Source organism: Carcharodon carcharias, chromosome 16, assembly GCF_017639515.1.
Source record: "Carcharodon carcharias isolate sCarCar2 chromosome 16, sCarCar2.pri, whole genome shotgun sequence".
NCBI classification, from domain to species: Eukaryota; Metazoa; Chordata; class Chondrichthyes; order Lamniformes; family Lamnidae; genus Carcharodon; species Carcharodon carcharias.
Window position 1 is genome coordinate 68,041,666 of NC_054482.1, and position 13,356 is coordinate 68,055,021.

At 45.2% G+C, this 13,356-nt stretch overlaps 1 protein-coding gene across 6 annotated transcripts in view; it reads left to right on the plus strand.

The window, feature by feature from the left end:
• The window catches only part of patj (PATJ crumbs cell polarity complex component), a 398,928-nt gene that overhangs the window by 327,116 nt on the left and 58,456 nt on the right, over positions 1 to 13,356 (plus strand). For all 6 annotated transcript variants that reach the window (XM_041208336.1, XM_041208338.1, XM_041208340.1 and 3 more), the window contains one exon: positions 13,026 to 13,219. In XM_041208336.1, coding sequence (XP_041064270.1) covers positions 13,026 to 13,219 — 194 coding nt within the window. The remainder of the gene's footprint in view (positions 1 to 13,025; positions 13,220 to 13,356) is intronic.

Consider the following 13,356-nt stretch of genomic DNA (forward strand, 5'->3'; position numbering starts at 1 on the left):
CCAGAACCAGGTGCAAAGGTGCACGTCCTCTTGTTGGACTGGAAATATACTGCTGCAGAAAATTATCTTGAACGCATTCCAGGAACTCTCGCCCCTCTTGTCCCTTTGTACTATTCCTATCCCAGTCTATATTTGGATAATTGAAGTCCCCCATTATGATTACTCTATAATTCTTGCACCTGTAATTTATTTGCAAATTTGTACTCCATATCCCTCTGCTAGTTGGTGGACTGGAACATCCTCTCTCTCTAGTGATGTAATGCCATCTTTAATCAATAGTTCCACTGCCCCCCTCCCCCTTTTCTTCCTTTCCTGTCTCTCCAAAACACCTTTTACCCAGGAATGTTTAACGCCCAGTCCTGCCCTTCTATGAGCCAGGTCTCTATTATAGCAACAATATCATAATTCCATTTGTCAACCTGTACCTGCAGTTCACCAATCTTATTAACCACACTCCGTGCTTTCACATACATGCAGTTTAGCCCTGATTCAGACTTTTTTGCTTTCCCCCTTAATCTGGCCCCATCTAATGACTTATTATTGCCTACTCTAATTCTATCGAATCTCCAAGTATTCTGTCTACCTTGAACTACTGTCTGATTTACCCTCGTTATCAGTTGATACTTCGCTACTTCTCACTGCCAGTTTTTTCCCTCTGCCGTCAGCTTCCCATCCCCCTGCCAATCTAGTTTAAACCCTCCCCACAAGGCCTTTTGTTAAGGTGTAACCCGTCCTTCTTGTACAGATCCCACCTGCCCCAGGACCGATTCCAATGCCTCAGAAATCAAAAGCCCCCCACCTTCTATTCCATTTCTCCAGCCATGTGTTGAACTGCTCAATCTTCGTATTTTTATATTCACTAGCGTGTGACACTGGGAGTAATCCTGAGATTACTGGTCCTGCCTTTTAATTCCCTTCCTAATTCCCTAAAATCTGCTTTCAGGACCTCACCCCTTTTCCTGCCTATGTCAGTGGTCCCAATGTGGACCATGACCTCTAGCTGTTCACCCTCCCCCAAAATAATGTCCTGCAGCCGTCCTGTGACATCCTTGACCCTGGCACCAGGGAGGCAACATGCCATCTTGGATTCACGTCTACGACCACAGAAACGCCTATCTGCTCCTCTAACTATGGAATCTCCTACCACAATAACACTTTCTTTTTTCCTCCTCCCCTCCTGTGCAGCTAAGCCTCCCATGGTGCCTCAGACTTGGCTCTTGCTATAGTCCTTTGAGGAACTATCTCACTCACCAGTATCCAAAATTGAAAAGTGGTTAGAGAGCAAGATTGCCTCAAGGGATTCCTGCACTACCTGCCTGTTTCTCTTAGATACTCTGGCGATCACTCATTCCCTCTCTGCCTCTGTACTTCTTAGCTGTGGCGTAACCACCTCTCTAAATGTGCTATCCAAGTAATTCTCAGCCTTGCGGATGCACCACAGTGACTCCAGATGCTGCTCAAGCTCCAAAACTCGGAGTTCAAGCTTCTGCAGCTGGTGACGCTTCCTGCAGATGTAGTCATTGAGGGCACTTTGTGCCTGCATGACTTCCCACATCCACAAGATGTACATTCCACATGGCCAAGCTGCACTGACATACTTTAAACTTTATATAAAGCATTTACTCCAGTATTTATTTACTAATTTATTTTAATTTACTAACATATTTTGATTATTTTCTTAATTAATTTGGAATAATTCCTATGTATACTACAATTTGCTGTGTTTATTAAATGCTAGTGCCACCCACAATTACAACTAAAAGTTATATGTTTCTTAATTACACAGGTATGTGTTTTAGGTATTTATTTTAATTTTTTTTTAATTTTAAAGTTATACTTCTTGTTATTTATAGGTCTACCTTAACTCCTGTATCCTAAGCTGGCATTTAACACACTGTCCCTTACACAAAGCGCTTACCGGCCAATCAACTTACTGGTTTCCTGTGATGTCACAGTTGTTTTTTTCCTCTGCTCAGTTTCTTCAGCACCCCCCATTCTGTCTCTGTTCCGGTCCCAGGTAGGAAAGGCCACGTTCCAATCCCCGGTCTCTATTTATGCTGCTCTCAATTCCCGACTTACCTACTCCCAGGTAGGAAAGCATGGATGAAGGATTATAGCTAACAGGAAACAGAGAGTAGAGATAAATGGGTTTATTTCAGGTTGGCAAGCTGTAACTAGTCCGGTGCCACAGGGATCAGTACTGGGGCATCAACTGTTTACAATCTACATCAGTGACATGGATGAAGGGGCTGAATGTATGGTAGCTAAATTTGCCGATGACCCCAAGATAGGTAGGAAAGTAAGTTGCCTAAAGGAGTCTATAAAGGTATATAGATTGGTCAAGCGAGTGGGCAGAAAATTTGGCAGATGGAATATAAGGTGGGAAAATGTGAACTTGTCCACTTTGACAGGAAGAATAGTAAGAAGTATCCTATTTAAATGGAGAGAGATTGCAGAACTCAGTGGTACAGAGGGATCTGGGTGTCCTGGTACATAAATCTCAAAGTTAGTAGGCAGGTGCAACAAGTAATTAGGAAGACAAATGAAATGTTGCCGTTTATTACAAGGGGAATGGAATATAAAAGTACGGGGATTTTACTTCAGCTGTGTAAGGCCTTGGTGAGACCACAACTGGAATATTGATAACATTTTAGGTCATCTTATTTGGAAAAAAAAATTCCTGGTGTTCCCCAGGGATCTATGTTTGGTTTCCTATTTTTTTATTTACATGATGAATTAGAAGCAGTTCAGAGAAGGTTTGCTCAACTCATTCCTGGGACGAATGACTCATGTTACAAAGAAAGGTTGAACAGGTTGGGCCTGTACCCATTGGAGTTTAGAAGAATGAGGGGTGATCTTATTGAAATATACAAGATCCTGAGGGGATTTTATAGGGTGGATACCAGGAGGATGTTTCCACTTGTGGGGGAGACGAGAACAAGGGACACAATTTAAGAACAAGAGATCTCCCTTTTAAGACTGAGATGAGGAGAATTTTTTTCTCTGAGGGTCATTAGTCTGTGAAATACTCTTCCCCAGAAAGCAGTGGAGGTTGGGCCATTGAATTTATTCAAGGCAGAGTTAGACAAATCGGGTTATGGGGGCCAGACAGGAAAGTGGAGTTGAGACTACAGCCAGATCAGCCATGATCTTATTGAATGGCGGAGCAAGCTTGAAGGGCTGAATGGCGTACATCTGCCCCCAAGTCCTATGTTCCCTCATAACATGTGCCAACTTTTTGAAAGAGCTATCCATCTATTCCCACTGCTCTACTGTTTCCACATAGCCTTGCAAATTTTAATCTTATTAAGTATTTATCCAATTCTCTTTTTAAATTTACGATTGAATCTGCTTCCACCTTCTTTTCAGGCCATGCATTTCAGATCATAGCAACATGTTGCATTAAAAAAAAAATCTGCTTTTCTTCCCTTTGGTTCTTTTGCCAATTGCCTTAAAGCTGTGCCCTCTAGTTACTGACCCTCTTGCCAATCCTCTTTGTTTAATCTAGCAAAGTCCCTTATAATTTTGAATGCCTCTATTAAATTTCACATTCACCTTCCTTACCCTAAGGAAAACAATTTAAACTTCTCTGGTCTTTCCACATAACTGAAATCCCTCATCCCTGGTACCATTCTGGTAAATCTCCCTTACACCCTGTTTCTTTGGGGTTTCATTTTGACATTTTTACCTGTAAACTTACAGTTTGGTGAAAAATCAACATAGACATGAATGTCACAAAATTCTTATTGATTTCATTGTCTCCTCTTCTGCACCTTGCATTTACTACCTATTCCTGACATGTCTCTATTTTCTGAAGTTTCAGTCAATCGCTTGCAAGTATGAAGCACAGAAATTGCATGAGTTAAATGGTAAAATGCCAAACTCTGTGTGGCATTCAGGAAATGCATACCGTTTATTCTATTATATAGATGTTTCGAGTCATACTTAAGAGTTATACATCTTTGTTGCAGACATTTAAAACTATATATAGAAGTAGCAAAAGAAAGCCAACCACCACCTCCTAGTTTTCTGACTTTGAGGGTGGGTATTTAGGAACAGCTCTGATGAATAAAGAAACTATCAGCATCACAATTTAAACCTCATAGAGCAAGGTAATCTGGACTAAGTGGCAGCAGGTAATTGGACCAAGGCCTAGGAAGGACTGTGATGTTAGAGGCTAGAAGAAATTAGAATATGAAAGTAGAGTGGAGAAAGGGGATGAGGATAAGAGTCCAAGGACAATAGCAAAGGAAGTACAGGGTTAGAGGCTGGAATGTAGGAATGGATAAAACGATTAGAGACCAGGATGAATGAGAAAGATAGAACAGGGCTAGAGGTTAGGAGTGGGGAGATAAGGGGAATGGAGAGAATAATTTGAGGCCAAGGAGATTGAGGAGCATAAAGCAAGGTTAGTGCCTCGGGGAAAGGTTATAGTAAAAAAAAACAGTAAGAAACCAGATGAGAGTTAGAAACCCAGAAAGATTGAGGAGCAAAGTGATGGACAGTAGAGAGGTGCAGAAGTCCAGGGAATCATCTGCAATTTTACAAGTAGACATCCAGTATGGCAAATGAACCCAGCTGTGACAGGGAAAGAAGAGATGAAGGCAGGAAGAGGTGAATGGAAAACAAGGGAGGAGAGAAAAGGAGATAGAGGGGAGGGAGATAGAGTGAGAGGAATGGATGGGAGGAATGGAAAGGGAGCCTTTACTTACTGGTCAACTAAAGTTGTAACTTCATTGGAGGATTCATGACTATAAAGCCAAAGGAATCATTACTTTGGGATTTGCTGTGCCTAAAATTTGGGCACGAATTTACAAACATTCAGAAATAGTGTAAATCCAGGAAACTCATGTTCTACGGTCTTTTGCATGTGGCAGAACTACGTTAATGAACTAAGCTGGGATTTGACAGATTTAACTCATGCACAGAGCAAATATTTGAATAAAGTTACGTGGATAGGATCTGATGTAATACCAGCATAAGAATTATATTGCACTTGAGACATAAACTCTGTTTCTTTCTCTAGCTTTTTCTGTTTTAATTTCAGATTTCCAGCATCTGTAGTATTTTGCTTTTATTATATAAGTCACTTGTGTACCAGCTTCCTCAGTAAAACCTAGTGCAAATGGTGGTTCTTCCATTGTTCTGCTGAAAGTGACATGGAGTTCATGCCAGTAGCTTTCAAATCAGCCCAAGAGCTTTAAATAGCTGAGAAAATAAATAGACCATAATGGCATTTTGGTTCATATACTGTTTAATCTTCTTGGTACAAAAATAGTGTTCAGTTACAAAATCAAAGGATTTTGATTTACTTTGGCTAATCTTCTGGATTATTGTTTCATTCTGCTTTTCAATCCCCTAGCAGAAATTTGCAAACATTGTTTTAAAGAGGATGTAAATTTTAAAAGCCGAAAAGGTGTTTCTTGATCCCTGACATCTAGCACTTAATTATTTGTTTCCCTGAAACTGGCATTAACGAATATCAGGCAGAATTTGAGGCCAAGGAGATTGAGGAGCATAAAGCAAGGAGCATAATGCCTGGCAGCAGGCGTGAGAGGTCATGGCGTGGAAAATATAGCGGGACCCACTTCACAACGGCATGAAGGCAAGTCACAATCTTCCGCTCAGTCCACTGACAGCAGACTGCGTTTCCCACCATCGGTCGGTGGGGAGCTAATTGTAATACATTAGCATATAATTAAAAGGCCATCCTGCCAGGCTCTTGGAACCCCGTCGTATTGTCCGTCCACATCGGCAGGAAAGCGCGCCGATGTGTTTCGCAACAGCACACATGGGACATGCACTTGGCGGCCTTCACTTTGGGGGAACTGAGGTGAGTGAGCAGCAGCATTCGCCACAGCTCACCCGTTGTTTACAGGCCTCAGGGGTGCTGGGGGGATGGGGACAACTGACATCTGGCCCTGGAGGCAACTGCTGAAGGGTGGTGGTTGTCCGGGGACAAGTGCTGGCCAGCCTCAGGTGACTGCTGAGGGGGTGGGAGGTGGTCAAATGCTGCCCTGGCGCTGCAGCCCGCGCACAGGCAGTTGGGGGGGTTGCAGGGTAAACGAAGGGAGTAGCCACATATTAGGGACACCTGTATAAATTGACCACACCTCTGCAACTGAGACAAATCAGGCACAGCCACAGTGATATGATTGGGGTCGGGCTCCTGGCTTGCCCGTCCATGCAAGCAATGCGGAGGTTCCAAAGAGCCACCAAACACTTCATACCTTACCACCAACCCCCTCCCCAGCACAGACTTTGAGCCCTCCACCGCTTTATTGGACCACAGAGCAGTTAGACTGCACACGTTGTACAATCTCCTCGCCAAAACTGGCCATGTAGCAGTCACTGCTGAAGGCTCTCACAGCCCCTTGCAATCTCAGCATCCTGGTTTGGACCAGTGTCCCCCATGTTGCAGGTTCACAGACAGGCATGCAACGCACTCATCTCTGGCCATCCGAGGGGTCACCAGCACTCTCTGGGAAGCATTAAGGGGCGGTCACACAGGGCCAGGAAAGGTGCTAAGCACACCCATGATAACCACGTCTCTCTCTCTCATTTTGAAGGACGACCACATTAGAATCATGGATGCTGGTGACCTAGCTATATGCCTGATGGCCTACAGGGACCTTAAAAGGCTGAGGAGAGAGCAACTGAGGCTCCTGGCTGCATAAAGGCAGAAGCAGCAACATCATGAAGAAGGGCCAGCAGGGGCTCCTGTACACGCTGCCCAGGAGTGACAGTGAGCCGTGACTGGTTGCGCCTAGCGACAGCCAGGGTCTATAGACACCGCCTGCCATTCCTGCAGGTGACTGAGAACCAGTGTCGCCGATGACTGCGCATGTCTAGGGACCTGGTGTTTCACATCTGCCACTTACTGTAGGACTTGGCACCAAGGGGACATGGAGGGTATCCACTGCCAGTGACTGTGAAAGTGACCGTGGCACTCAACTTCTATGCCATTGGCTCCTTTCAGGGTTCCACAGGTGACCTCTGTGGGATTTCACAATCCTCCACAGATGCACCTTCTGCATGGCACACAACTTTGTGCATTTCGCCCAGGACTGGGATAGCCAGGATGCAAAGGCCATTGGATTTGCTTGACGTCTGGATTCCCACAGGTGCAGCGTACGATTGACTGCACTCATGTGGCACTCAGGTCCATTGCTACACTCAGTGAACTTCATTAACTGCAAGGGCTTCCACTCACTGAACGTGCAGCTGGTATGCAATCACCAGAAACGCATCTTGCAGGTATATGCACAGTTTCCAGGGACTGTGCACAACGCCTACATCCTCAGCCGCTCAGAGGGTGTCATGTATTGATGTTGTCTGCTGCTTCCTTTACAACCAGGTGCTGCAATGGGGTGAGGAGCTGGCTGAGGAGGAGATGGAGGAGCTGCATGTCTCCTCCGATGAGGAGGATGCCGACGGGGATGAGAGTGAGGGGGTCCTCGGTGGTGACGACGATGGGGATGAGGCTCTACACTGGCTAGATGAGGCAGGTGCACTCGGGAGGCCCTCATAGCTGCCAGATTTGTGGAGAATGATGACGACATGCAATGAGGTGTCCCCATGGATCCTCACATTGCAGCTGTGAACATTTGACTCCAGTCTGGCTTATCGCAGTATAATGACAACATACAGTGAGGACACTCCATAGATCTTCATACAGCCTCTGAGAATGTCTGACTTCTTTATGGCCGAGGGTCTCTCGCTTGTGCTCCGTGATCAGGGCCATCTCAGAGACACAACCATGAAACTTTAGATGCATCTGATGCTGTGTCTGCCTTCAGCACCTCAGCCCTTCAGAAGCTAGTGCACAGCATCACTGGTGGCTGATGCAGGTATGATGGGGGCCAGCCCCACCTTAAAGATGCTGAGAGCACACAGAGAGCATGAGAGAACTCTATGGTGCCTACCCACTACATTCTGGCAGCAATGACTAACACTGCTGAGGTGCAGGCATCAGTAATGTTTCCAGGGATTGTGAGGCTGGACCATCATTTTGGTCTGAAGGTCACAGAGAACAGTGAAGAGGCCCTGGACTGAGACCACCTGCCTTTTATCTTGTGCAGAAAGGTTTCACATCTGAGTGACAAGAACTCTGCTCATCAGAACAAGGAGCCACAGGCAGGGAGACATTCTTAGGGGCTTATTGACAATAGTGAACAGTATGTACAAGTGATCAACACCTGTGGCCAGTCTGTGCAACTACTTTTACCTAACTTTCCTAACCCTGCCGCTCTCCAGACATGTACAGCAGAGGTGGAGGCAGCCTGCTGACTGTGATGCCCTATCTGTGATGATTTTGGCCGGCGTCTTCTGGAGGGCCAAGACTTGGAGGGCCCCAGCCTGCTTTTGGGATCCTGCTGTGTGGCAGTGGCACCCTCCTCGGCCTGTAAAGCTGAATCTGCAGAGGTCACAAGAAGAGGGGGGGTCAGATGGGCCGGACACACCTGAAGTCACCGGGGTAGATGGCCTCAGGGTGTGCACAAGCTGATTTTACTTCCTATGGGTGCCCAAGGGCCCCTGGCTGACCCTGTGAGAGGAAGGGGTAGCTGGAGTGAGATCGAGCTGCTCAGCACCCCTCTCGTGTACACACTGTTGGCGGCCAGCTATAGCATCAGCGATGAAGTTAAGCCCGCGCAGCAGTGCAGGAGTGACGTCCTGGACCAAGGTCTCCATTGCGGCCACCATCCTGCCAATGTTGATCTCTACATTGCAATGTTGGCGCTATCACCTCAGCCTGAAGATGGGCGCACTCTCCATCATGCCTTGCAATCTGAGGAGTGCTGTGAGCATCCCTTCCTGTTGGTCTCTAGCTTCCCTTTGCAGCTCCAGCAACTATGACATGCCAAGTCCAGAGGCTCATCAGCTGACTTGGACTCAGCAATGTTCTGGTCTCCAGCAGTCCTCTGATTGCTGGACAGGTGGAGGGATGCTGGAAATCAAAGTTCTGACAGAATTCAAAAACATCCAGCTGGTCGGCGATGACCAGGGCTGGTACTGTGCTGACGGTGAGGCCGGCGCTGCTCTACCAAGTGACGATCCAGCAGTGCAACATCCATCAAACGACCAGCAGTCCTCTGATTGCTGGGGACCTAGGAAGTCCCTACTTCCACCTGCTGTGGATCAGAAAGTGGGATGTGCTCACCAGATTGTGATTCCATAGCTACTGTAAAGTTAGATCCCACCGAGCTGTGTGTCTCTGCACTGGTGGAGGGTGTGGGTGAGCGCTGTGACGGGACTTCAGGGAGAGTGCCTTCAGATTCCTCTTCAGAGGTTTCTTTGGGGCTTGATTGGAGGCCCGGGTCATGGACTCCATCGGCTGTTTGGCAGTTGTGCCTGTGAAAGCAAGGGGAGATAATTAGTGCATAGCAGTGGCCTGTGAAGGAGGACACATCACTCACAGCATGTCGTTTGATGGATGTTGCACTGCTGGATCCTCACTTGGTAGAGCAGCGCCGGCCTCACCGTCAGCACAGTACCAGCCCTGGTCATCGCCGACCAGCTGGATGTTTTTGAATTCTGTCAGAACTTTGATTTCCAGCATCCCTCCACCTGTCTGTAACCTTTCTCTCCTGTTGTGAGCCAGTTTGTCCTGCATGGACAGTAATGGGGAGAGTGCTTCAGGACACCTGCCGGGCCAGATGATAAGTATGCCTGGCCTGTGTGGTCCCATGGATGGGATGAGGACAATGATGGTCTATGTGAAAGAGTGAACGGTGATCTCCTTTGCACTGACAGTGAGTGAGGGCCCTGTCGGTGTGTGATAGGTTTGTGAGTGTAAGAGTTGGGAGTGATGAAAAGAGTGATTTATCCTGGCAAAAGAGATCATTCATCCTTTTGCAGCACTGGGTGGCTGTCCTCCTCTGCAGGGCATTCGCGTTGACCACCGTCGCCACCGCTTCCCAAGCCAGGTTGGTGACATTGCTACCCATCCTGCAGCCAGAGCGGGAGTAGAGCACATCCCTTTGGATCTCCATGGCATTCAGCAGTGGCTCGAGGGACTTGTCGTTGAAGCGGGAGGCTACAGTCCTTTTGCCTTTGCTGGCCATGTCTCCCAGGCAGCGGTGGTGAGCTGGTGGTGATGAGTGCTTTGCTGGCGGCTGCCTTTTAAAGATGGCAGCTGGCGTGATGCAACAGCAGGGTAATGGCGAGTGGGCGAGTGAGAGCCCGTTCACCATGGAAACAGCGTGTTTCGTGGCAGTGAATATATAATGAAGTGGGCTCGGGAAGTTACAGCGTGAAAACCCACTATTTTCCTCGGTGGGTTGGCCTCCATTTTACCTGCCCACTACCGCACTTAGTGCAATTCTGGGAAAATTCCACTCATTGTTGGTCAAGTGTGCCATCTACTGGAATCCTGTTGGGGTGTATGCAGTTATTTTATGGATATTTGATCAGTCTGTGTATTTAAAACCAAACCCCATTGAACCAAAGGTTGTTTTAAAAAAGCCTCAACGCAGAATGTTCAATTCTGCACTCTAATTTAATGTAATTATGAAATAAACCGCAAAAGAACAACAATATGACTGGATGTTTTTAGCTATACATTTTTTCAAATTGTGTTTACAGTGATATGTGAAACTTTATTTTAAATTTGAATGGCTGGCAAGAGCTAAATCTTTTTCAGACTTTGATAATAGAATACAATAACCAGATTCATGTTGGATCTTTGAATTATTGATTAAAAATAAATGGGCATTGCTCTAGTGGAAAGTGCTGAATGCTCCGGATTCCCGACAAGAGAGTTCTGAGTTCAGTCATGCATGGAGTAAAGTATGGTGTAAAGCTGGGGCAATTTCTCAGTGGACAGATGAGAAATGAGAAAGCTATTGAACCTTAGCCAGTTACACACAGTTCTTCATGGCCAGCCACAGAGCGACATTGGCAAATAGAAAGGAGACATCAACTCATTAAAACAATACACAATACAAGGAGGTCTAAAGAGACAGATTGAGAAATAATAATTCTGCAGTTTACCTCAATTAGATTTAGCCTAGTACAATCGATCTGTATAATTAAAAGGTTTGCATCTTGCCTATGTGTGTCATACGTTGTCAGCAGTGCATAAGCCATGCTAATTCATTCAAATTTCACTTCTACTAAAAGGCAACCTTCCTAAAAGTCACTAACACTTATTTCATTCGTAGTCAAGAAATTTTCATTTATAAAAAAGATAACATTTACATTCTTGAAAGATATTTTTCCTGAAATGTTGCTCACCATGACAAATTCATTTTAAAAAATTGCATATAAAAACATTTAAAATAAAAATCCAATAAATATGAAAAGAAATCTCAAAAGTTAAGAATAAATTCACTTGTCCCCTTTTCCAGCATCCAAAATCTATTTTACCTGCATGCACATCCTCCCTCTTAGGACCTGAACTTTTCTTCTGTTCTGTTCCCAGGCTTTTAGTTAAAAGGTTTATATATCTCTTTGCATGTGTGCCCTGAGAGCTTATCACCCTCACTGCTGCTTTCTCAATCTCATTGATGCACTTTTACACTGGGATGCAATCATTATATTTTCCAAGTTTTCCTTTGTGTATTGTAAAGTTCTTGGGAAGCATCAGATTTAGTAAGAAGCATTCCGAATCAGAACTGGACATGCTGTTAAAATGAGGATTCCTTTATTCTACTTCCAGACTCCCACTGCTGGTATATATGTATGGGAGGCTTAAGTAGACAAAATGCACAATGCAGTTTTCAATATGGCACTGTAATCTAAAATGAAGATCAGAAGTCAGAATATAGCATGGAGAAGGAAAGACAGTTGTGAGACAGATGGAAATGGGGGAAAGCTTTTAAAAAGAACCACTCGGGGCCAAATTTTTGCTAACAGGAATCAAGCCCAGCTGTTTTAAAAAAACAATAAAACCAAAAACAGCCCTTCAACCTTCATCCCTCACAACCCCTCACCCCCTACACACTCCCCATGCCAACTCTTGCAATCGCATACCCCCATCTACCTTCTGTGCTCCCTTATACCCTCCATGCCAACCTATGCCTTCTAACCACTCCCATGGCCACCATACCTTCCATGCCAACCTACATTCCTCTACCCACCCCTCATGGGCCCTCATACCCTTTATGCCAACCTATGTCTTTCTACCCACCTCCATTGTCTTTATAGTCCCTTTGCCAACTTAGTGCTAACCCATGCCACCCCATGCCTCCCCAGCCACACTATTTGCCTTTAAATCCTCCGCTCCAGCTCACCCCGTAACCACCATGGGCAGACCTCAGGAGCCATGGTGAGATGAAATAAATTCCAAGTGTCTATTGATGACTTCACTTATTAAACTGTGACCTTACAAACCCCCATTATGATAATGGCAGGTTATAGAATTAGTAATGCAGCAGTAAGTCTGTAATAATAACTTTCAGGCTTATGTTATCAGTAAAATTGCAAACACTATTTTTTTCAACTGCAGCATTTTTAAAAAATTAAAGTATTGGGGATTTAAATGTCTTGACAGCTTGACATTTCCACTGAGTTTATCCACTTTTTATGCACGTTCTATTTTTAACAATCGCAAAGAGCACTCGACCTCTCCCAAAGGGATAGCTGGATCTCTCCAAAAGAGTACTCTAACTCTCCAAATAACTCTGGCAGCTTTAGCTTTAGCTCAAATGTCTCAAGCCCAAGATTCATGTTTTGGACATGTTTTGGTCATGTTTTGGACATCCCATTAATGAAAATTGCATCTGTTTGAAGGTAGTTGCACTTTTACTTGTGCAAACTGCAGCCCATCTCCATTCCTCTTCCTTGTCACCCCCCCCCACCTCCCCCGCCACCGGTGAAAATGATGAGTGGCATGTTCGGGGGCAGAACCTCCGGAATTGGGACTTGTGCATTATTTTGGCTAAGGCATGGAGCCCTTCCAACTCAGCAGAAACTGAAGCCTTAATGTCAAGCACCAGTAGCTCTCATGAGTGCTCAATTTATTTATCATTTTATATCTCGATCTGTGATGAATGCCTAGAGAGATCCACTTTCTTTTCTGTTAGGTAAATGGAATTGACTTAAGGAATGCAACTCACGAAGAAGCAATCACAGCATTGAGACAGACTCCACAAAAGGTGCGACTCACTGTCTTCAGGGATGAAGCACAGTACAAGGATGAGGAAAATTTAGATGTGTTCCTTGTGGATCTGCAGAAGAAAGTCGGCAGGGGACTTGGCCTGAGTATTGTGGGAAAACGGTATGTAGAATGATTGACTTCTGTCACATCCCATGTTAAAAATTAAGATGACACAGTGTACATGAATGTAAAGTTGTCTTCAGAACCATGTGTTAGGAGATGTTTACTATAAGCAAGAAACTGCCTGTTGACAGAAT